This window comes from Syngnathus acus, chromosome 9 (assembly GCF_901709675.1).
Source record: "Syngnathus acus chromosome 9, fSynAcu1.2, whole genome shotgun sequence".
Taxonomy (NCBI): Eukaryota; Metazoa; Chordata; class Actinopteri; order Syngnathiformes; family Syngnathidae; genus Syngnathus; species Syngnathus acus.
In genome coordinates, this window is record NC_051094.1 from 6,745,507 (window position 1) to 6,769,423 (window position 23,917).

The following is a 23,917-nucleotide window of genomic DNA, read 5'->3' on the forward strand; positions in this document are numbered from 1 at the left end:
ACAAATGTTGATCGAAGTTCTAATTGTCACGGTTAAAAAATAATTTTGGTGTGGATCGGGATTATTGTCGCACTTGATGGTGCAATAAAGATAAGACAAGGCAAGAAAGTGTTGAGACGCTAGTTGCTAGCTGTGGTGAAAAAAAGCTTGTCAGTTACAAGAATGGTAATTTCTTGTTTAGCCCAATAGAAATGCATCAATAGCCAGACGAGATGTTTCATGCTTTCTAGGTACCATGCAATGGGAAAAGGGCACAAGTATCATTCCAGTTTGTTAGTTTTACTGGATCTCATTAGACTGTAACGTTTCAAAGATAAATTGGTGGAGGCAAGCCATCTTTTTGTATAGCTTGGCACAAATCCAGTCATCTTTGCAACTGCAGGCACTGTGGACAAGTCAACCCCCTGGAAGTCTTCATTTGGTCCTCGTCCTATTTGGCTCAGATATCCTATAGGCAGGCAGAACAGCTGCTGCTAAGCCACCATGGCTAGCCTGGACTCCAGCTCCCAGCCGACCCATCTTTGTTGCCTCCTTTAAGAAATTAACTAATCTGTCCTTGTCGAGTTGCAGAGAACAAATAAGATATTGCAAAGAAGAAAGTCAGCGGATGAGGACAAAGAAGGCTTCTTTAGCATTCTGTCATGCATTAAGTGCATGGCCGGCCGCACTTGTGTAAAACACACACACATTGCACCCCACCCCTGGCACCCTCTAATCTGCACGGTTCCACCCCGAGGGCTTGAGGCCGGGGCAGCTGCCACTGATGGAGCCACAGAGCCAGCTGTCCTCGCACACTCCAGCCTTCCTCACGCACACACTCACGCCCCTCTACTCATTCATTTGGGACAAAGGAGACCATGTTAAGGGCGTGTGTGAGGCTCATGATTTTGGAGTGTGCCATAGTCAAAGGGAGGCGGCAGGGGGGTGGTTGACACAGTATGGATTGGGGGGGGGGGGGGCGCAGTGGTCTGTGGTTTGGCAGGGCTCCACAGTCACTAAAGTGGTCTTTATGTTCGTTTTGTGTCCCGGCAACAGTTGGCAGCACGTGTGCCGATGATACGCTTCTCTGCTTTATTGTCCGTGCAGGGCGAGGGCTCAGCCCGGTGACCTGCCAGCAACATACTGACAGGTTTACAGGAAACTAAAGAGGCTTGCAAAAAAGCAGCTCAAGGATGGATGCACCTTTTGGCATCATTCATCGCTTTGAATCAAATGAAATTCAGTGTTCAACTGTTGAAAGCCGAAAGACAGATTGATTCATTTTCCTAAGAACTCAAGCTACAAAGTCACGATCTGGATCATTTTTTGTATCATGGTCATAACTCACATGTCAGTGAGCAGATTCCAATGCAATTTGGTATGGAGATTTTGTATGACCCATGGATCAATTGAGAAACGCTAGCTTGGGGTATAACTCACAGTTCCATGAACGTACTGCGACAATAGTACGTAAGACGCATTTAGTTACAACAGAATGTCTCTTGGTGTGCAGGGTGACTGCACAGCTTTTTCCTCATGGGATCTGGCTTCAGGTCTGGGTTGAAGGTGCTCCTTAATGGAGTTCATTGACAGATGTGGTGTCACAAGTTGGATGGTGAGGCTTGAGGCTAAACCCCAAAGATGGTGAGAGAGGATCACATGGAGGTGTATGACTTTGGTTAAGCGCACCATTTGTCTGGCATGCCACAGAGCTTGTCGGTAGAGTATTTAGTCAATGTGCAAACTTGAACGTGCACGATCAAAACTACAGAAAACTTGAAGACTTCACAACAAAATGGCTGATCACTGGCCAAGACACAAGGGCAACAGAAAAGCTGAGTGGCCGACATGATGTGGATGACAAGACTAGGAGAACGGAACGGGACAACGAAAGCACCAACAGATACGTGAACAGACGCTCAAAAATAAGAAACTACAGCTTCTTCTAAACCTAACATGCTGCTCTGGGGAGTTACAAAAAGTCTTTAAACTCTTGCATGGCACATTATCAACTCTCAGAAAAACTATTCATCCTATCACCATGTTTTGATTGGTTTATCTCTTATCTCCGACCGCTTTGCTTCCCGGTTCGTGCTACTACTGACTCACGCTTCATCCTTGTCCCTGATTGGCTGAGTAGCTTTGCGGTTGCTCCGCCTGATTGGTCTGTATCAAGACAAACGCTACCATTCGCCGAGCGCCTTTTGTTTTCCAAATAGTGCAGCTGCTTGGGTGAAAGTGTGCGTGTTTGTGTGCGTGCATGGAGGCTGGTTTGAGTGGGCGCGTGTCAGGTGGGCTCAGTGTGTAGTTAGCAACTAAAGGGACCATATGGCCGATGACACATTCACGCACACCTGACGGCCGCCACACACCTGCTGTTCTTATATATGGCTGAGTAAGACCCACATCAAAAGGAAACAAGCCCTCGGGGACGTATGTGCGATTATGCGTGTTTGAGGAGGCATCCACTGACTCTCTGCCAACAACAACGATTGCATTTGAATGAAAGGCGACTCATGTCTGCCGTGGAGGGAGTTGAAAAGACGTAGTAGAAAGGCACACACACGTATAGAGTACGCAAATAGACATGTGCACCTACCCCAACGGGGAGGTGGTGCAGAGGAGGCTGTCATCACGGCGTGCAAACACCTACGAACCAACGCGCACGCATACGAAGAGCAACACTCCAGCGCCCACTAAGGCAACAAAGTGCGTCTTTGTCGTCCTTTCTTGTTCAGAGTCAGACGTCAATGCGTGTTGCCGCTAGGTTAGGCATGCAAAAGTCATCCAGTGTGAAGCCGTCAGCATTCGAATGACCTCCCACACAATGCTGTGTGCACAGTGTAAGCTACTGTACTGGGAAAGGATGATTTGATATCAGTCCAAACAAAGGCCATCAGCTCATTCATGCACAACGACAAAGATTCTTATGTTTTTATTTTTGAGCATGCACAGGCTGCAGTTGCTAGGTAGAACTGAAGAATCTCCAGGGGGGGTCATGTGGTTGGCTCAACCATTCTTTGTTTAGCCCACATTCAATATTAGATCTTACACAAGAGATTTGGGATGGTTAAACAAAATCTGATCCTGCACGCAAGTTGACCTACCATTTGTTTGGATTTTTAAATAATTAGAAAAATTATATAAATTGATGAATTATCCAACATTAGTTATACCTGTCAGTGTCATGAAAGCAAAAAGACAGGTAATGTTCTAAATTAAAGTCTTAAAGGCGCCATTAAAAAAAAACTAAAACATCAGGAAAACTGAAAATACTCATTTTAAACCATACTTTGAAACCCTGTGCATAATGAAAATAAAATTGTCATTCAGACGTGCAATTGAAACGTTTCACCCATACGATATCACCTTAATCAATGTCCTTCATTGAACAACATGTTGCAATGTTATTTTTTTATTTTCCTTATTATTACCCTCTTATTTACCCTTCCTGGTTATCTAATCCAACATAACATGCAAACGTACAGGTTATTCCTGTCCTCAGCAACTAATGGAAAATTTCTTTGACCCTTCCTAGAATTTTGCAACTCCTAGTATAGATAATGAAGTGTGTGGAGAGTGGCCAATACGCGCACAGTGTTCCCTTCCAGTCTGAACACGGCTGAAAACACTGCCGCCGCTGTGTTCTTATGAATGATTTTACAATGGGTGGTAGTAAAACAACAACAGCCCCAGGCAGGTGTCATAAGCAGCCATCGGTCACTCTCTGCCGTGATAACAATAACAACTGGATGAGCATAACACAAGAGCACATGTGCTTCACTACTATTACTACAAAATGTGCAAACAGGACTTCAACTGGCCTAAAGGTCAAGAAAATGATTCCGAAGGCAGCATGCAGCGCACACACTTTTCATGAGAGATTACACTGTTGTTTTTTTAATTGGCTTAACAGCGCGTGCTCGTTTGATCCCGGTATTATAGAACAGTGTGTTTTCTTCCTTGAGTGAGCTGATTATAAATCTCCGCCCGTCAACACATGGGCAGATAGATAGTTCTGTTTAATTAATTCAAAAACACACGTCATAATCCCCCCCCCTGCCCTGTCATTGGCTGCCGCCTTGACGCTGTCTCCAAAGCAAAGCTGGAATGCCTGGCGTGTGTAGCGCCGCCCTTTCAGGAAGGAGTCAAATGTCAACAAAAGCAGCATGTGCAGCCTGGTGAGCTCCATCCGACTCGGAGGTAAACAGACGCCGACCGCTACTATGCAACATGTTGTTGTGGTGCCTTTAAGGACATCACATTATTGACTTCATCTTGTCTGACCAAAACAAGGGGAAGAATTGTGTAATGTGCACTCATTGGTGACCTCATCTTGCAATATTTTATTTAGGTCTTAAACCCTTTAAATGTGTAAGGGAATATAAGCAAAACAATCACAAGTTCATTCATATGCTATTTATGATTACTGTATCTAGAACTGCCACAATCAGGAAAAGTCTTCTGTTCAGAATAATAATAAAAATAAAATTCAAACAATAAGAATTAAGTAATTTCACAGGAACAGCGTCGTCACATTCAGTGGAAAAAGTCTCAAAGTTACAACAATGGCCTTATGTCACAATAATAAAGTGAAAAAACAATAAAGTGATAACGTTAGGAGATTAAAAGTAACTTCAGGAGATAAAATTGTGTCGCAACCATAAAATAGATTAACTTGAGTCATAATTTTGAAGCTAAAAAGATCAAATGAATATTTATAAAGTGTCGAATAAATAAATAACTAAATAGAGTGATGTTGTTCAAGGTTGTACGGTAGGCTGAGAAAAACAGTGCAGGTGCGTCATTGGACTGTGCGGTCGTGACAGTGACCTTTGCACTGGCGTCACATCGTAACTCTTTCGTGTTTTCACTCCAGCAGTACAGCAAGCCCTCATGCACTTTGGGGAACAAAAGTTCATAAATGTACGCACTATGTAGTTACGGGGAGGGGAAAATCCTCCCATGGCTGATGACAACAAAAGGATGGGAGGTTGGTGTGTGTGTGTGGGGGGGGACGGGGGGGGGGGGGCGGTAACAAGGTTATTAAAGATCATAGCACCAACCAAACACATGGAAAACATCACGGGAGCACCCCCCGACGCCGAGACACCTATCCCATTGAGCAAGCACGCCAGCGAGCCAATCACAATTCTGTTACCAGCAGCAACAGCTCCTGTTTATCCCTACCTCGGCCTAATCCTGCACTCCTATTGGCTACCGGCGGGGGCCCGGGAGCGTTGCCCCCCCTCTTCCCCTCTCTGCCTGCTTTTCCATAGCTACAGATTAAGTAACACCGGCCAAAACAAAAAGGGCTTATTTTTGTTTTTCATCACATACGTTGAAGACGGGCAAATACGTGGACTTATTCAGATCCAAATGTATTTGCCGTAATGGAGGGGAGAAATGGAGATGGGTACACAAAGTGAAAGAGGATGGCAGAAGGGAAGAGGAAGGGAGGGTGGGGGCAACTTGTGCGCCTGTTGCCATGCACCCTCAGTGTGTTACTAGGTTAAGTGTGGTGTGTTGCTAAGAAAAAAAAGCAAGTGCAAGAAAGAGGGGCAATTGCATCAGACCCTCCTTGCAAAGTCCTTGAAAAACATCTCCAGGATTGCAAATGTCTACCATGAACTTGTGGAATGTAGACATGAAAGGCTGCTGCATGAAAAATAACTGCACGGCAACAAGTTCCACGAGAGGGTCTTTGTTTTACAGTGAGGCCGCATTAATTAGAAGAATAGAAAATTGCCATTAATTGCATGGAATTTGGGGGAAATTTTGGAATATATACTACTTTCTTTGTATTGTTAATAATGCCCTCACCGAATATAAACGATATTGTGTTTGCAGTGTTGTCTTATTTTGCAGTTCCAATCAATGGTGTCATTGCGTACGACATTACAACCAATCGCCCGACTTGTCATAAAATGCAAAATATCTGCCGATCAGATCTGCGTAAAGTCTACTGATAATCCTCCAACTCTTGAAATTTTTTGAATGGGCAGGACAAAATCGGAGCGCCTCCGCCTTCAGACACTCAACAAAGGTGGGATGGCACTGGGTGTGTGAAGGAATCACGCTGTTATGCGTCAGGGGTGTGACTTCTAACGTCCGATACTAACCACTCCTGTCGTGTGGCGTTGAGAGTAATTGTCAGTCTGACAAGTCGACTACACCTAACAAGAAGAGCTAATTATAATATTCCAGGATGGTGTGGACAATATCCTGCTCCGCTGGTTTCTGTGTAAATGTCAAGTTAATCTCGAGCCTTCTGCGGGAACTTCACAGCAGGTCCAAATCCGATTTAAAATGCAATTCTTTTGAGTCACGACGCCACAGGTGTCTAAAGAGCAATTTGAGGCCCACAAGATATTGCAAAAAATATTGGTCCACAATGCTATTTTAAAACATATAATTCAAGTGACATATATCCAATATGGCTGTGTTTATATTCACAGCACAGGAAAAAAATGCATGTGCAGATGTTCTAATTTTACGTAAATAACATCATCACAGTGACAAAATGGAAGTAAGCAATAATTTATAAATGGTCCAAATATGAAAAGTTACAAACTTTTTTTGCTGCACTCACAGAGGATGGATATTTGCCAATATGGATTTTTATGCAAATTTCTAAGTGGCTTCATTCCAATCAGATTATATGAAATTTCAATTATTTCTCTTTATTATTTCGCTTCCATGATTTATATCCCAATTGTGTCAGTTAAAAGAAATAAAATGGAATTTTCAAATTTAGGGTAGAAGCCGCCGTTTGTTTGGCGCTAGCGTTGTTGTTGGAAGAGTAGAGGCACGCTGAGATAAGATGCATCGCGGCGAGGGTGGACACTCAGTCCGGATCGAGTTTCTGTTGCGCAACACCCGAGCTGTTTCAAAAGGAGGGTGTTTTGGAAAAGACACCTGAAAACAAGCTGTGTGTTCAATGTAATCTTTAACTCCATTCACTGAGCTTATCTGCTGCTTATGTGTGTCGAGTTTAGCATTGTTTTCACGCTGTCGTTTTTTTCAAACAATTGTGATGTTTTTCATCTTTTGATGACACGTGGCTTGGATGGATCGTGACTTATGCGTCCAGTCGCATTAATGAAAATCACGGAAGCCGTCAAACCGGTAATCGTCCCATGCCTAGTGGCAATTTCCTGTTTTGCTGGGTTCTGCGTGAAAGGAAAATGTGATAAATTTGAGCCGTTACAGATTTCCTGCTGCCAGTATGTCTGTCTCCCTGTGCAAAAAAAAAAAAGCATTGGTTGTTTGTGTACGAGTAACTGCCGAATGACAACTTGCCCTCGTAACCCTGACCTGCGCACAAATGACGCCAAACAGCGAGCAAACACAGCCTTCACACGGCCTCCCAATTTTGCCTTACTTCACTTTTCTGTCCTTTTTTTTACGGTGTGACTTGCTCCTTTTTGCTCTCAATCTCTGCTCAGCAACTCAGGTCACTTGACCTCTGTCGGGGTTTCGAGTAAGCAGAGAAGTGCAGTGTGGAAGTCACATGTTTACTCAGAAGTTCCCTCCTCCTCTTCCTCCTCACTTGACTCACTCTCGAAGAAAACTGCTTTGATACATTTTGATTGGCTTACAAAAGCACTACAAGTCTTCAACAGGATTTACGCTGTACAATTCCAATTGAATGCCTATTATTAGCCATTTTCTCTTCCGCTTTAGTTTGAAATAGTTATGTGAAGAAGAAAAGAAAGAAAAGGGGTTGGGGTAAAATACATAATGATCGGACGGGCAGACTAGTTCAATCCCTGCTGATCAATCTGTACCACTGTATGTCGTTCAATATAATATTCAATGTTGGTGTTTTTTTAACCATACTATCTGAGGGAAATATATCTTCCAGTGACCCATTCATGAAGGTTTGGTTCCCTGTGTGTGACATTAGAATTAAATTGGTTGTGCTGAATTCATTTGAAACCTTTTTGGGTATGTCTCATTGCAACCCCCAAAAAAAATCTTATTATTTACAAACATTGTAGACAATTCTGCAACTGTAATAATAAGTATATCATGTTAAATGAATACCAGTGAAAAGTACGCCATTTTGGTGTTTTAAAGGCTAGATTTTTATTATGCAACTCTTGTACTGGCCCTCGTGCATGTTCTTGAATTAATCTCTTGGGGTAAGAATGAATGCTACTATTCCAGCACGCACTTTGCAAGGCTGCAAATAACATGATTGCATTTGGAATTTATTGCAACCATGCAAAGTGTCTTGACATTTATTCCAAACACTTTCTGCCTGTCCTTGAATTAAATCAAGTCACAATAACTGTCTGCATGCCAGGCCAGCAAAGTGCTTTTTCTTTCTGCATGTATGCACAGTGAAGAGCTCGCGTTAGTCTACGCCTCCTCCTCGAAACGTCTACCTTGTGTCCCGGGGATTCCTAGCGTGGCTCAGAGTCCATGTGCCTTTGGAAGGATAAACTCAGCTATGCCAGTAATGTGTCAGCCCCGCAGAGGTTGCAGGCAACTCCCCATATTTGGCAAATCACTTAGCGTCGCTCCACCTCAGCCAGTCTGGTTTCTGTGCACTAAACACAAAAATATGACAAGAATGTCAGCCCAGGCCGGAATTGATGCACGGGAAAGAAGGTGCATTCATTAAATAGTTTGCAGTCAATGACTGGAAAAACATTCAAACGGCTTTCTACTGGTCTCATTGCCTCATGTCACTCCTCATGTTGCATGCAATTTGATTTGCACAAAAGTGCGACGTGTTTACACACCTCAGTAGGATTCGTGGCTCGTTTCCTGTAGTGTTCCTCCGTTTCACGCTAAACACGGAGGGGAGGGGCGGAAATTAGAAGCGTTCAACTCGACCCACGTGATATTTTGTATGCAGTGTCAGCGAGGGAAAAACACACACACGCAGGAACACACTGATGGAACACGTTTCCATTTCCAGCGAACTATTGCACAAAGTCGTCACACGTTACAGCGTTTGAATCCATCCAGATGCCAGTGAACAAACAAATCTGATGCAATTCCAAGACATAGTCTTTTCCATATGAGATAAAGCCAAACACCTTCCTCATATGTCTAGTCTGACAAGATTTTGTAAACAGTCAGATAAGGCGCAAAAAAAATAATTATTTCATCAATTAATTGATTCATATTTAATTAATTAATTAAACGAGTGTTGTCACGTAGAAGTTTTCTGTTAAGTCAACATTGTACATTGCTCTACAAAACCATAACATAACCAAGGTTTGCAAGCTTAGTGCTACTATATAGTGTCAAACGCCCCAGACAGGCTACGGGAAATGTTATGATGATTATTAACCTTCAAGCCACTAATGTTTTAATGCACATGGAGCAGCAAAACATCCAAAAAATAGAATACAGCAATACTGGCAGACCTACAAATGCTCTCTCTGCAATGTAGGAATAATGAATATTACCGCAGTTTAGTTGGGTACCTTCTCTGCCTCTTGTTTTTCTTGCTTGTCTTCTCTATTTTGTTATGCTGTATTTCTTCCCGTTATGTCAGCTCTGAGAAGTGGAACATTGGTGCTGAGGCACAACTCCTCAAGGCAACATTATTCTACCCAGAAACTCACTGCACATGATTACATTACAATTGGAAAGTTCTGGGTTTGAATCTCAGCTCGGGGCTTCCCTGTGTGAAGTTCCTCTGTTTCCCTGTGCTTGCATGCTTTTTTATTGGGTTTTCCAGACCCCTTACACATTTTAAAAATAGGTTCACTGAATACTCCAAATAAGCCTTTTGTGTGAATGTGAGCGTGAGAAGTTGTTTGTCCCTTTGTGCCCTGTGATTGGCTGGTACCCAGGTCAGGTTGCACTCTTGCTCTTGCTCAAAGTCAGTGTCTTCTTTTTTAGACTGACGTAATGGCATTTTTCATTGTTAATAATTCCATTACATAATGGAAACATGTGTGTGTGTCAGTTCCACTCAACCTGTTTTACTGCTGTATTTTTGGTAGAATAACAAAATTTCATTTCAAGTCAAATTTATTTATATAGCCCTTAATCACTTAATAGCCTCAAAGGGTTTTGATTTATTTGGTTGACAATTACTTTATCTATCTACAAAGTGCATCTCATTGTGGGAGCAGTGTGTATCATGCCCTCATCTGCAATGACCTGCTGTGTGTATGTCACATTACACCCCTCCAGGGTACACCATGGATCTCGGAGTGTAGGTCAGGTGTGTGTGTGCGAGTCCATGTGAGCGCGCGCGCGTGTGTGAGTTTGTGTTTAACCAGGTCACCCTCCCCTCACAGCTGTTTTGCCGTGATTGTCGGTTGGGCAAAAACACAAGCACGATCACGGCCTTTGAATTCAGGTGAACGTCATGTGACCTCACCACACGCAGCGTGGTGCGGTCATAACAGGTGTCGTGGTTGCCTATAACAATTGGAAAAAAAAAAAGAATGCGTCATGCTGAGAAATGTGTTTGTTTGAGGTTTTCATCAGAAAGATGACTTTTTACTTTTACTCTCTACGAGAGATATCGGTTCTTTCTAGGCCTTGCTCTGGTAAAATAAGCGTGTTATAATTTTCAGCCTCAGCGGATGATTCTATGATTTGACGTACAATAAAGTTTGACTCTAATATCATAACACAACAAAATTTAGAGAATGTCTCTCAATATATATGAGGATTTTTCTTCTTCTAAAATTAATATAAGTGAGTGGTACAGTATGCCAATCATGTGTATCCCACCCGTGATCCTAATGAGGACAAGAAGTAGTAAGCAAAGCAGATTGATGGATGTATTATGAAGATAAATAAAGAAACAACTGTAAGTGAATCCACCATGACACTTTTTACACATGCATCCATGAAGACATTTTAAAGCTGCCCCTGAGGGGTGAGCCCACTCCAAAGGATAATTCTCCAATGACTGACACATACTTAAACACGAGATACCCAGCACCTTTCCTCAATCACTCCACGAGGTTGCCAGTTGAGCTCATGGTACCATCGCGGCCATGTGAGTGCAGGCTGGGTTAGAGCGGGGTCGGGTGATTTGGGTTGAGGGGCGTGGGTCCAGTAGGCGGTTCTGCCTGTCCTTGTAATCTCATCTCCCTTGCGGGTACTGTAAGTGATCTGCAAAAGTGGGAATGGGTTGCGGGGACCGCAGGAGAGCAAGGAGTCGGGGAAGGGCCGCGTATCGCCATAGCAACACGCCACATAAGTGCGCCGCATTTACAGTCCAACCCCGACGTCTGGGAATCGGAGGCTTTCCCAATACAGAAGCAGCATAAAATAGCATACATTAGGCGGTTGGTGGTAGGACGCTGCAGTGAATTGACAAAAACACATCTGTGTCTGTCTGTCTGTCTGTCTGTCTGTCTGTCTGTCCGTCCGTCTGTCTGTCGATCGAGCGATTGGTCTGTCAGTCAATCAATCAATTTATCTATCTATCTATCTATCTATCTATCTATCTATCTATCTATCTATCTATCTATCTATCTATCTATCTGTCTATCTGTCTATCTGTCTATTTGTCTATCTAGAAGCCCCTAATCATCTACCATGTGGCTTCACTCAATTTACCAGATGACTCACAGCCTCAGAATAGATCATTTGATAGGATTTTCTATTTTTAGCTCAGTGTTGAAGTCCAATTGGCCTGGTGTGTATTGGGTTTTTTTTTTTTTGGTTAATGTGCTTGTGCTACTTTTTACTTCTGAGAGCGTCATTTGTTGCGTGTGCTGTATTCATCGGGGCAAGATGAATGTGCGTTTTGTTGACTTGAAGTTCGTGGAAAAAGAGAGCAGGCACTCTGCTGCCTGATGTTTACCATCTTTCTGGTCCCACTTGAGAGAAAACGAGGAGTCACAGGACACGTGTCTGCCGCCTCGCTCACGCAGACGTCTGAGCTCGTCTCGCTGCAGGCTTTGGGACGCAAGCCATCAGAGAAGAAAAGATGTTGTTGGATTTATCCAACCAGCAGCGCCTGTTTTTCTTCTCTGCCCAGCTAGCCAAAGGAACAAAGCTGGAGAAAAACAGGCATGGTGTTTGCTCGTGTTGCATCATGCTTGAGTTGTTCTGACACATGGCAAACCTCGCATGGCGCAAAGTTGATGTATCAGTACAACTACCAGCCCAGCTCACTCATAAATGTCCTTCCTTAATATTCCCGATTCAATGTCTGTTGTATCTTGTCAAAGCCAAAAGGTAAGCAGAGCTGCACTGAGTTTTGTTAGATTTCTGGAGTTTCTTCTTACCAATTAAAAACAGTGTCGCTCCTATGACTCTCACAAGAGTCAATTCAAAAGTCCTTACATGTCAGTGAATTGCGACGTTTTGTCAGCATTTACAGGAATTTGCATGAGTATTCCTAAAAACCTGCTGAACCACACAAAATGCCCACGGAAAGCCCCTTTCTGCACGGCTACACACTTTTTCGCATCCCCTCTCTGAGGAAAGTTTCTTTGTTCTTGGAATGACCTCATTCTGAGTAAGGAGAAAGTGCTCGCTTGCTAGTTGTGGCTTGCATGCATGTACAGGTGTGGATGTGTGTGGCTGAGCATATGGCCGAGTGTTTTTTTTCTTTAAAGTGGCTGCTCTTTACTGTCAGCCTCAACCGCAACACACACACGCGCGCACACACACACACGCGCACACTTCCCTCACCTGATCATCTCATCTGACCCATATTCCACGATTAAACTTTGCTCTATATTAATTTATGCGCAAGTGGGTGATTGCAGGAGACTGTGCGAGAGTTAGAAAAAGTATTCTCAAATAAAAATGTATTTGCAATGTATTTGTATATACTGCAATGCCTCAAGCGTTTGAATTTTGTTTTTTTACCACCATTTTTTACCATCATTCTGCTGCAGATGTCTCCTTGCTTTTATACTGTTTTTTATATTTAATTGCGTATGCTGTTATCTCTGTACGGCGACCTTGAGTGCCTTGAAAGGCGCCTTACAAATAAAATTTATTATTATTATTATTATTATTCACTGTCTGGATTGGTCGATAATCTCTAAAAAAAAAAAAAAAAAGACACCCACACAGGTGGATTGACCAATAATATAGATTTGCGGATAAAAAATATGCAATTACCCTACTTTGGATATAGGATGTTTTGGACGGTCACCAGTGATTTGAAGGCCTTCTGCAAATGCAAACAAGCTTAAAAGACAGTCCAGATAGTCGTTTTCCTCTTGGGTGCACAAGATCTCAACTAAACACACAAAGAGGCTTCTAGTGGCTCGTCCGAGTGTGCATTTAAATGACAACTACATACTAAAAGTGCACTTTAACCAAAAGCAGCTGCAGAGCATTATTGGTTGAAGAACTGTCTTTAAGGCCAAGTCAAGTCTATTATATTTACAACGCGACAAGTTATCTTGAGGCACCTGAAACATTGAGTCGTTCAAAAGCCACACTATTGATTGCATTTTATGCATAAGATAATCAAGTGAGCCGTGAGTGAGCAAGCCGCTCGTGACAAAGGCGAGACGGAGTAGAAGGGGAAAGGGCAGAACAAAGGGCTCAACAACAACAAGAGAAGTAGTCCCGCGATGACAGACAGCAACAATCTCCGATACTGGTCAAGCTTGGTGTTTCCAGTCTCCCAAACGCCATTGTCACATAGACAAACAAGAAAAAAAACGTTTTGGTTGTATTTGCTTTTGCAGTCGATTGCAAACATTGTGCAGAAAGCTACCGGGGTCGAGGTTGGGCTCCAGCATGACTTGCAACTTTTCCCCTCTGCAAACTGCCAAGTCAGCACTAAAAGCACATTGGGCTTGTTGTAACTCATGATCCATCACGCTGCTACAATCACATTTTTCCATTTTTAAGTGGCAAAAGAGGAAGAATGCCACGCCAACTTTCTGATTCTTCAGACTCAGGCAACCACCATCCAAAACTGTCACTTGATAAGTGAGAAGGAAATACAGAGCTGTGTGCAAAACATTTTTTATCTTGGTTGCTAGCAATCTTCTACATAATAACTGTGTGGCCATCTTGTAAATACCCTCATGCTGTATTTCTTCAAATATGCCTTACCTGTTGCTACCAGTGACGTTTTGCATGCTCTTTGCATGACTACACTTTGCCGTATGCTTTCTCGACTCGAATACACGCCCCGCCTCAATTAATCCTTTCACAGAACTAGTAATGACCAACTTCCTGAAAGGTTTTGCATCGTCTGACTGGAATACACTCCAATGTACTTCAACAGGTTTACTCTGCTCTAATAGACGCCACGCATCAAGTTTTTTCCCACCACGCTTCCATTACGGCTTGGTATTTTAGCGGAACTAATTATATCACAGCATTTGTTGATTGTCAACTTTTGCAACCTGTTTTGTAATACACTGTCAGTTGAATAAGTATTAGCTCTAGCATATGCCACACCTCAATTTGCATAATTGCTTTTTAGAAAACCAACCATCAGCATATCAATGAGGAGTCTTGCCCTAATAGAGGTATCCTTAATTAAGCTTTTTGCAGTACTACTAATGAGTGACTTGGTGTTGGCTTCCTGGGAGGTTTTGCATAGTGTCTGCATGACTCTAGAATACACTTTGGTGTGGATTGCAGTTTCTTTGCTCAAATAGACATCACACCTTAGTTAGTCATGTTGCATGACTAAGAATGACCAACATGCTTTTGCCTGCTGGCTTTTGAATAGCCGTTGTTGTTACCTTTTGTTAAGACGCCCAAAGCAAAAGGCTAAAGAATTCTTCAAGCAGTCATTTGGTTTCAAGTATTTATTCACAGATCATGAACAAAATGTGTGCAAATTCAAATGAACGTTGCATTGCTTTGCTTGCACAATTTCCAAGAAAGTAATAACTCATCAAAGTTGAGAAATGTTATTAAAGTGCAGCACAAATCAAGTCTTTTGCTATTAATGTTTGCACTTGAAGAAAAAGTCCAGTCTTTCTTTCTTTTTTCAGCCACTCTCTTCTCGGATCAGCATCACTCCCATCTGATGAGCTCCGCTCCGGCCTCCGCGCATTCTCACATCCACCTCTGCACAGTCTGATGCAGTCGTGCCCACGCGCCGCCGACGTCTTCTCACTAATCATCGAGTGGGCCGTCATCGCTCTGGCAACGCCTCCCCCGAGTGTCCGTCGTGGTGTCCTCACGGCACACCGCCGAGCCACCCCCCCCTTCACTGGCTCTCCCCTCAGGGTATAATCCACAACGTCCTGACCCACAATGAACTGACTGCTTTCCCCTGCACGTGGTAGCAGAGATCGGGCACGAGGGGAAGGAATGTCATGGTGAGTTTCCATCCCGGCCACGCAGCCCACTAATCCAGACAAACGGGAGGCAGAAAGGCTCTAACACCCTCGAGTGAAGCCTTGACTTTCTTTTTTTTTATCATCATCGTCGATGCATCTTCAAGGGATTGGGGGAGAATGGCTGACTCAGCGTTCAGGGAAGGTGATGGTGGGAACCCAGTCACACATGCTGCGGCTCTGCTCGCAGAAGAGACTCAGTTTATCCAGAGCGGGATCTTTCCATGGATTGGCACTGGGGCTCTGGAATGGGGAAATAAAGGGGGAAAATGTAAATAAATGCATTAAAATAGCAAGAGGCTATGACTTAAGACAGTGGAAGCATCTTATGAAACTAATTACTGCAGCATTAACATGTTGGACTGTGAGTCACAGCTGAGTGAGTGACGTCAGCTGCCTACCGGTGAGCTCTCATTGTAATTTCTACCGTCAACTAAATTTAGAGTGAGTCAAGAGCCAAGCCCTTACCGTGACTAGGATGCAGTGGGCGTCCTTGGGCTCGCCGCCCTCGTATGCGCCCACCAGATCGGCGAGGCGCTCGATATCGGTGACGCGCACCACGTTGATGTCGTTGTCGAAGCAGAACGCTTGGATGAGCGTGAAATGAATCTGCAGGGCGATGTCGCACGCGTGCTCCTCATCGGTGGCAAGCACGCAGAAAGCGACGCTGTCCGGATCGCTGTTGGAGGAAAGGGGAGGACAGTTAGAACTTGCATGGCAACTTATGGGCAAAAATTAAAATCCATGCGTAAAAATGGCTGAAATACTCACACATTCATAACTTTCGCCGACTCGTACACGCCGACTGTAAGGTAGTCTTGCTTCTTAGCGGCGAGCAGCAGCTCTTCCAATGCTGTGCCTGCACTTTGCACCCTATGCCACGAGAAATAAAACACATTAGACGACTGCGCGCATCCACAAAATAACACCAAGTGCACTCAGTGTGCGTCCAAGACTTACCTTTCGTTTTGGTCCATCGTGCTTTCCTGTCCTCGAATCTCCTCAAGAGTCATAGTTATAATCCACGCGTGATCGTGAGGCAAAAAAAAAGGCAAGTGGAGCGCGTGTATTCCAGTATGGCGTTTGCTGTTCTGTTCTCTGGCTTTATTCTGAGCTCAGATCCAGCAGGGGGAGATTTTATAGCGAACTCGGCGTGGTTTCTCGGCAAGGGGCGGCCCTTTCCGCTCACGCTTCGCCCGGATTGGTTCACAGCAAGCCGGTCTGAAGCAAAGCAAAAGTCCCCCCTGCTCTCCCCCGCCCTTCCTCACCGGCATTTACTGCTCAAGGTTTGTTGACAAGCCCACGCGGGGAAGGATTACGAACTTTCAAGAAATCACCCCCACCTCTTTTTTCTTTGTCAACATAACCACAGTGTAGAAAAACACGGTCAAAAGGAACTGTGGGGTTTGAACTCTTGTTGTCCGTTCGCCCAGTTAAATCGATCAAAAGTGCCGCGTTGTCACTTAATGGGAAATTCCAAAGTTAAAACTCGGTGCATAGCAAAACATGTTTACGCTTTGTGTCTTGATAGGTTTTCAAGAAATGTTTTTATCGCCCCACTTGCACAACCTCACACAAGAAAAACCTAAACAGTCAAGTGTTTCTTTCGTGTAACGACCTTTGCTCATATTTTCTTAGGGGGGGTTATATAAGTGTCATGCATTGAATGCTCTTTTCCCAAGACTTGTTGAAATTTAGAATGCATGCAGGGAAAGGTTAAGAGGTGACCTCAGTGCAACCTTATCCAAAGTGCAGGACTTTCCCAGCTCGGGGAATTAAGAGACTATGAATAGCAACTTTTATGAAACTCGCTGTAAAGCAACAGACGTTTAACAAACAAGCTGGCTTGTTTGGAAGTATCTTTGAAATGCGTGTAATGTTGCACACTGGCTTGCCTCGTTTAATGCGCTACCTGGCGAAAGATAACAACGCTTGCTTACTTCCGGATTGGGGCAAAGACTTCCTTATGATGACGTTTGTTCAGGGGAAAAGAACTCATGACAGATTTTTCTTTAGATATCTTAATTTTCTCCTTTTTTTTACATAAATTTTGGACCCCCATGAGCAGTTTTGTGTGCTTCACTGTTGTTGACTTATAGCCATTGAAATAAAAATAAAATAAAAAATAAACTGGAATGCCTGCATTATTCTAGAAAAATATATATATACATAGAATACAAAAGTAGCTGTATTCAATTTATAATAGGTGAATTAATTATAATTAAATAAACTAAAAAAAACAAAGGGTTTTACGTATTTTATCATTTATTTTACCCCATGTTTATTTGACCACATGGCCTATCTCTTTGTTTTAAAAACAAATGCATGCATTGTCAATGTCAAGTCGGACATATGCATTTTTAAAGCACCTTTATCATAACACGTTTTGATTGCATGGACTGTATTCCATTGTGCAGTTTTGAGTCGACTAACATCGCCACCTTCAGGCCGTTCCTCCACACAAACTAGTCCGGGCTTGTTGCTTCGTAATCATGAGTCATTGGACTGGTGATGAGTCACCTGACGCTACTTCCCCCTTCAAAAAGGGTTGATGTCATGTCTAATGCATTACAAATTGTTTGCCCAGCACGGGACTGTGCAACTGCGTGAATGTGACAAGGCAAGCTTGGACTTTGGAGTAAAAAGGGAATATTTTTCCATTTCTTAATTCAAGTCATCAAATGGCCAATTGTTGCATGTCTGTCACAGTTATCATCATGCAGAGTGAAATGTGATCAGACTTGTTTTTCCTCCTAAGTCTGCTCAGAAAAAAGTCATTTGATAGAATTGCTGGGTTGGGAGAGACTATTAGTGGTGTGTGTTGATTATTCGGGCTACACACTCTAGGAAAGATTATGAAGAAGATAACTGTTTTGATGCATAAAAACTTTATTAACATATACGTAAAGAGGTCCAATGTACAGAAAAGCTACAATCAGTTCAGCCTATTGACATTTCATTATTCTTTAATCAGTGCCTTTCCCCTCTTCACATCTAAAATCTCAACTGGTCATAATACAGAGCATATGCCATTACCATTTATGGTAACATAGAAATACACTAAAAATGCCTCACTGACAATACAGCTCATTACATTTTTGGACTCTAGTTAACTGCACAACATTTTTCTGTGCAACGTTATAGTTTGCACGATTTGGACAGGTATATAAAAAGAATCGCTCCTTATCTTAACAAAAGAGTATCGTAGGGATTCGGGAGATCATTTACACAAAACAACGGAAACCCTTGTTGCAAGGGAAACAATAAGTCATCTATGTACATGGCCAAATGTCCTGCAATGGCTTTATGATGCAACGGATTCAAATCACTTTATTAAGCAGCCTACTCTTCTATCAAGCAATGAATGATGGAAGCTAATCTACTACTGCGTAGAATCCATAAAAAAACTATTAGTTTTAGTTTGTTGGGGGATTGGGGGCCTTTTCAAATACATACTTGTATTTTAATATCCTCTTGACGGAGCATGTCCTTTTTGCCCATTGCAACATCATTAAAAATAAGTGCAAATAAAGTAACAGTAGTAATCAGAAGGCTGTTGGGATGACCAGAAGTTTCCCTTTTTTTTGTTAAAATACAGTGGAACAGCCAAAGTTGATACTTGTGGATGCAACCGCGCTACATCTCATCGGAACGGTGCTGCTGTAATATAACGGATGGAGGGTTCCGGTCTATCCAGTTCCCCTTGGTCCCAGGGACCTCATACGCGACAGCAGCCACCACTACAGAATCTAAGGAGCCTTCTTGTAAGCCACCAGCCCCACCGCTCAACCCCGGAGTCACTTCCGCTACCTGCGGGGAGGCAGGGTAGTCCGCTGAAGAGTTGCCGTTGACAGCCGTCTCCGATTCGGGCTGCTCCACGCGCTGGTAGTCGGGGGTGTGATTATTTTTCCCGCCCGCAAAGATGACGTCGACGTTCTCTAGCTCGGCTTGAGGCAGCAGGTGAAGAAGATCCGCCTCGTCGTCTTCGGGTTCCAGGTAGGTCAAGGCGTCGGTGCTCTCTGACGGCAGCGAGCGCAACGTTCGGGAAATGACTGCAATTGTGAACGCAAAAACAACAGAAGAAAGTTGAATAGAGCATCTAAATGATAACACATGTCTACGAACCGACGTCAGCTGAATTCAACTGAAGTTTTCTTTTTCTTTGTTTAGAAAACTATTTTTTTTTCTATTGCACATCGCTTAAGTTTGTGCAGGAATGACGTACAATGCAAAAACTGACTACAATAGATCCCCACTGATTCGTGGCGAACCAATTAATTGTGAACATTTACAATTGTCCGTCATGATCTGTTTTGCGTGTATATCAGAGTGGGAAAATCACATGCCTCAGTCAATCACTAACTTGGGCTTTGGCAACTTTGATCAAAAGGAGTGAATCATGAGGTGAGAGTCATGGGATACAAATCTCGTTTTCGTTGCTCTCAGTCTCACTGATTATACTTGAAATGCAAATTTGCATGATTGAAATACTAAGGGGCTAAGTTATCTGCCCAGTAACTCCTATTTAAATACTGCATGATTCAATCACTTGGAGAGTTGGTATAATACATCTTCTGTTGTGTGTTTCTTCAACAAAAACATTCAATTGTGTTTGTAGTTATCACCCCTCAAAATTGAATGTTGATGTTTACTTATCCGTAGAAAATATAATTTCAATATGTAAGCAAAATCAAATAACGTAAATGACACCAATAGAAGAGGTTGACATTTAAAAGTATTTTCTTTGTTATTTAATATAGGTGGACTGGCATGTTTGGTTTACTCCCCCCACCCCCCAAAACGTTAGAAGCAAAATTTGCTCCAGAAAAGACGAAAATTAAATAATGATGAGTGGCTCGTTTTTTGTCGCCCTCAAAACAAAGCCTGTTTTTGTTTGTTGGCCTCTTGTGGTAAACACATGTTAAATAGCCACACACACACAAAATATAAAAACACAGTGTTAAAAAGTCTTAATCACAGCGACCTTCTCATCAAACGGCCACGATTTGCAATTCTCATTGTTTTTAATCCTCCTGCTGTGTTTATTTTATGAGCCTAATAAAAGCATAATAATATAAGGCCGGTGCAGTTCAAGAGCGCTTACTGGAAGAGGGAAGGTAGAGTTCCTTCTTGTCCGTGTTGCTGCCAAAGGGGTTGACCGACGGGAAGACGATGAGGCAGAAAGAGAGCAGGAACACCTAGAGGGCAGAAAGCACGCTGCGTGAAAAAAACCGAAAGTCATTCTTTTCAAAACAAAAAGGACCTCTTCTCACCATGACACACGTGCTGGTCGTGCTGGCCTTCAAGGTGGACATCTTCACAATGGCCTGCAATTTCCTCAGCTGCTCGATTAAAGACCTGTGAGAAAGAAAATAGAGGTAGCGTGTGTTATTTTGTATAATGTGTATAATGTGAGTCGAAGCATCATCAAGTGTTCTTACATGTTCTGTTTGTGGAGCAATTGGACTTTCTTCTGCAGCTCCACGTTGTGCGCGGTGCAGACGGCCACCCTGAGGAGGGATGACAGTAGAAGATTTTAGCGCCCTTCCTGATTGTCTTTAATTCGTAGGATGCGATTTGCGTATTAATGACCTCCTCCGGTAAGTGAGTGTTCTGAGAGTAACTAGAGAGAAATGTGAAGTTTTTGCATTTGAATGGAGACGAAAGAGTGAGCTGGCTGTAACACAAATAACAACCCACTTGCAAGTGTGCCCTTCATTGCTTTCAGTCTGGCTTGCATTGTAATGTCGAAGAAATTTGTCGCACCTGCTCTCTAAGCCGTCTACGTAGACCTTCTTCTTCTTGCGGCTCTCCTGAGCCGACTGCTTGTTGCGAATCTTCCTCCGGACCCTCTTCAGGGTCCTCTCTTCTGCCTGCGTACGCACCAACGGCGTGATTACATCAACACACCATTAACACGCATTCTACATGGGAAAAGATGAACTCCTGTTATGTGCATGATGCAACGCCGTATAAATCACTTATTTAGCTGAATAAAAAAACTTTTTATGTCATTGAGGTATCTCATGTAAATTATTCGATGTGCTAGTCCAACAAACAAATAGCTATTATAATTCTCCACTGGCTGAGGTTACCTTTGTAAGAGGCATATGGGTGGGAATGGTGGCTCCCTCTTTCGCCAAAATCCGTTTCTCCTCCTCTGAGAGCACAATTCCCTTGAACTGGAACTACAAAAAAGTCACAATAGTTTTTGCGAATAGTCTTCTTTGCATTTTGGGATGATGACAAACAATGGTAATGATTTCTAATTGAACTGACCTGATCCGTGTTGTCGCACTGCATGGCGTCCAGCGTCGATTCCTCAATGGCAAGCGTACAAGGCAGCTCGCTGGCATCGTCACTGGCAAAGTCATCTTCCATTTCCTCAGTCACCAAATTATCTGCGGGCACAATGTGAAGAGATTTAACCTAAGAGCTAAATATGTATTCAGTATGTCAGTGAGACGAGCGACAAAGAGTTGAGACAGGTCTCAATCGCATCAGCTTTCATACAGTTGTCCTTGATTTCAGTGATATTAATGCTGCTGAAGTCTGGTAAATTTGCACTTGTCAATCAACAGTATTTAAAAGGATTCTGACACATACCCAGATCAATGAAGACATCCGTGTCAAGCTTCTCTGCCCACACACTCTGCAAGACGTCCGTGTCTTCACATCTACCCCTGAGCAAAGAGTAGCTATGATCCGCTTGAACCGTCAAGGCCTCCGGGTTCTCTGCTTGTAGCTCCTCAGCAACTAAGACAGGTTCGGAGCACGTCGGGCTTGGGTTGGAGTAGGTGGGACTGTGAGAGAGGTCGGTGTCGCCGCCCTCTGGGCTCAGGCAACCCACGAGGGTGCCATTTTCCATGCGGTCGGCGCTGCCGCTGTAGTCGGAGATGCCGCTATCGCTGCCTAATGGGGAAGTGGAGGGGAAGTGTCGCTCTATAATGTCCTCTTCTTGGAACAAGCTGAGCACCTGGGCAGGGAAGACAGGTCCATTACAAACTTATACAATTGAGACGTTAGAAATATATATCGCTCCTCTTTGCAGCTTCTCTGACTCGCACAGTAATATATATTTGTCAGTCAACTGCATCACGTGAGTTGAACCCAAACGAGCCTGATTATCCAATGCTGTACGACTATAATAAAAAATAAAAAACAGAAGAAACTACAAAGGAGTCAAATGAGTTGTTTTTCTATCCAATCTAATTGTTGTGTAATTATGATACACCAACGACAAAAAATACATAAACACAATTATAGTTTTGAGGATGAGAGGGAAGAGTAATGTGTTTGCAGAATTATACTGTCACCTGGTGGCGTTTTGTAGGTACTGCTAGAATCAATGAGCATTGAATTATCTGCTTGGTGAAATTAATTCGTAATTGTAATTAATATTTAAATAATCTTATTGCACATTAGTAGGCAGTCTCTTTCCAGCATCACAAAAAGTGACATTTGTTTCAGCTTCCTCATCAGGGACAAGACAAACAAATCAATAAATTACTTTGATCAGTAAATGAATTGGATCATAGAAGAATATGAATATAACATTTTTCATTTTGATTTTATCCATATCATTTCATGACATGAAAAAGACATTATATGGAAGCCTTACATCCTGATCGGAGTGCCACGAATCCATGAGCGTACTGACGTAAGCAAAGAGCTGGTCCTCAGCTGATCCAACTAATCCGTCATCTAACTGCAAACCAAGCAGGTCTGCTCCATCCATGTTTGCTTGGTCCTCTGTGATTGCCATCTGCCATGGATATATATATATAAAAAAAAAAATCAAAACACCACCTTGAGGTTATGTCACAAAAGACAGCCAGGTAGACAAACAGAAAAACAGACTTTGTCCGTCCGTCATGTGAGGAGAAAGGTTTCCAGACTTTCCCATGTGCGGTGTGGCCTTCCTGTTGCATCACTCGCAACATGACCTCATCTTCTAGTGTGCCCCGCCCCCTCACGTGATGTGCTTGCGATGTCAACACAAAGGCGACATTCATTTTAACATGCAGTAAAACTACGAGTTAAAACCTGAATGTTTTTCATGTTGGAATTTGATTGTGAGGCTGCGGTCGAGGGGCAATGTGACTGACCACTCCCAGGCAAAACTAATACATTTGTTTGGCATTAATACAATACCCAGTGATAGTAGAATCCGATCAATATGATCAGTGACACGCATCGTTTGTGTACTTTTAGTAAATCACTTCCATTACAAAAACGTGCTTCGATTGCAGCATACGGCGGACATGCTAGATCAGTATCTTCAAGATACTGAAGCTTAGCATTAGCTTGAACAGCACAATACACTATATGTAATGAAACACGCGGCAAAGTGTTCCAGACAACGACTTCGTATGGGAATTAATTTTCTTACCACAGAAGGTAAAATGCCACTCGAATGAGAGTATCTGAGTTTCGCCGTCTTTTGTGTTTTTTCCCCTCGTCTGTGTGTTGAACGGTTGCTGTCAGCCGCAACGTTTCCGGTTTCTGTGGAATACGCCTTCCAACGAGGCAAAAATTGCGTCAGCGTCTCAAGGCGGAAGTGCTACGTATTACTTTTTCCGGCAGCCCGTACACGATGCATTGTGGGAAATGAAGTTTTGCACGCACTTTCCGCATTTCTGCTTGAATTCACAATAACAATCGGGGAAAAA

General features: G+C 43.1%; 2 protein-coding genes and 1 long non-coding RNA gene across 3 annotated transcripts in view; all 3 read right to left on the reverse strand.

Annotated features, from left to right (window-relative positions):
- LOC119127660 overlaps positions 1 to 8,789 on the reverse strand; it is a 54,355-nt gene extending 45,566 nt beyond the window's left edge. The window contains exons 1-2 of the long non-coding RNA XR_005098890.1: positions 8,733 to 8,789; positions 8,373 to 8,537 (exon numbers count right to left, since the gene is read on the reverse strand). This is a non-coding gene — a long non-coding RNA (uncharacterized LOC119127660). The remainder of the gene's footprint in view (positions 1 to 8,372; positions 8,538 to 8,732) is intronic.
- A 5,904-nt stretch (positions 8,790 to 14,693) lies between these two features.
- Positions 14,694 to 16,375, reverse strand: gadd45ga (growth arrest and DNA-damage-inducible, gamma a). Its single transcript, XM_037259590.1, has 4 exons — positions 16,206 to 16,375; positions 16,017 to 16,118; positions 15,714 to 15,924; positions 14,694 to 15,488 (listed from the first exon to the last, which is right to left on the reverse strand). Exons 1-4 carry the CDS (start codon positions 16,256 to 16,258, stop codon positions 15,375 to 15,377), a joined length of 480 nt encoding a protein of 159 aa, XP_037115485.1. The 5' UTR covers positions 16,259 to 16,375; the 3' UTR covers positions 14,694 to 15,374.
- A 1,741-nt stretch (positions 16,376 to 18,116) lies between these two features.
- Positions 18,117 to 23,806, reverse strand: creb3l3l (cAMP responsive element binding protein 3-like 3 like). The gene is made up of 10 exons (XM_037259235.1): positions 23,638 to 23,806; positions 22,867 to 23,010; positions 21,852 to 22,221; positions 21,525 to 21,646; positions 21,341 to 21,433; positions 21,012 to 21,118; positions 20,687 to 20,755; positions 20,519 to 20,603; positions 20,350 to 20,443; positions 18,117 to 19,297 (listed from the first exon to the last, which is right to left on the reverse strand). Exons 2-10 carry the CDS (start codon positions 23,008 to 23,010, stop codon positions 18,882 to 18,884), a joined length of 1,500 nt encoding a protein of 499 aa, XP_037115130.1. The 5' UTR covers positions 23,638 to 23,806; the 3' UTR covers positions 18,117 to 18,881.
- Positions 23,807 to 23,917: the final 111 nt, after the last annotated feature.

What these genes read in the sequence shown, in the direction of transcription:
- gadd45ga (XM_037259590.1), bottom strand. Translation starts at nt 16,258, where the DNA reads ATGACTCTTGAGGAGATTCGAGGACAGGAAAGCACGATGGACCAAAAC. An exon ending in ACGATGGACCAAAACGAAAG is followed by an intron (nt 16,119 to 16,205) that starts GTAAGTCTTGGA and finishes CTCGTGGCATAG; the next exon opens with GGTGCAAAGTGCAGGCACAG. An exon ending in TCGGCGAAAGTTATGAATGT is followed by an intron (nt 15,925 to 16,016) that starts GTGAGTATTTCA and finishes TTCCTCCAACAG; the next exon opens with CGATCCGGACAGCGTCGCTT.
- creb3l3l (XM_037259235.1), bottom strand. Translation starts at nt 23,010, where the DNA reads ATGGCAATCACAGAGGACCAAGCAAACATGGATGGAGCAGACCTGCTT. An exon ending in AGTGCGACAACACGGATCAG is followed by an intron (nt 21,434 to 21,524) that starts GTCAGTTCAATT and finishes ACTTTTTTGTAG; the next exon opens with TTCCAGTTCAAGGGAATTGT. An exon ending in TTGCTCCACAAACAGAACAT is followed by an intron (nt 20,604 to 20,686) that starts GTAAGAACACTT and finishes TCTTTCTCACAG; the next exon opens with GTCTTTAATCGAGCAGCTGA.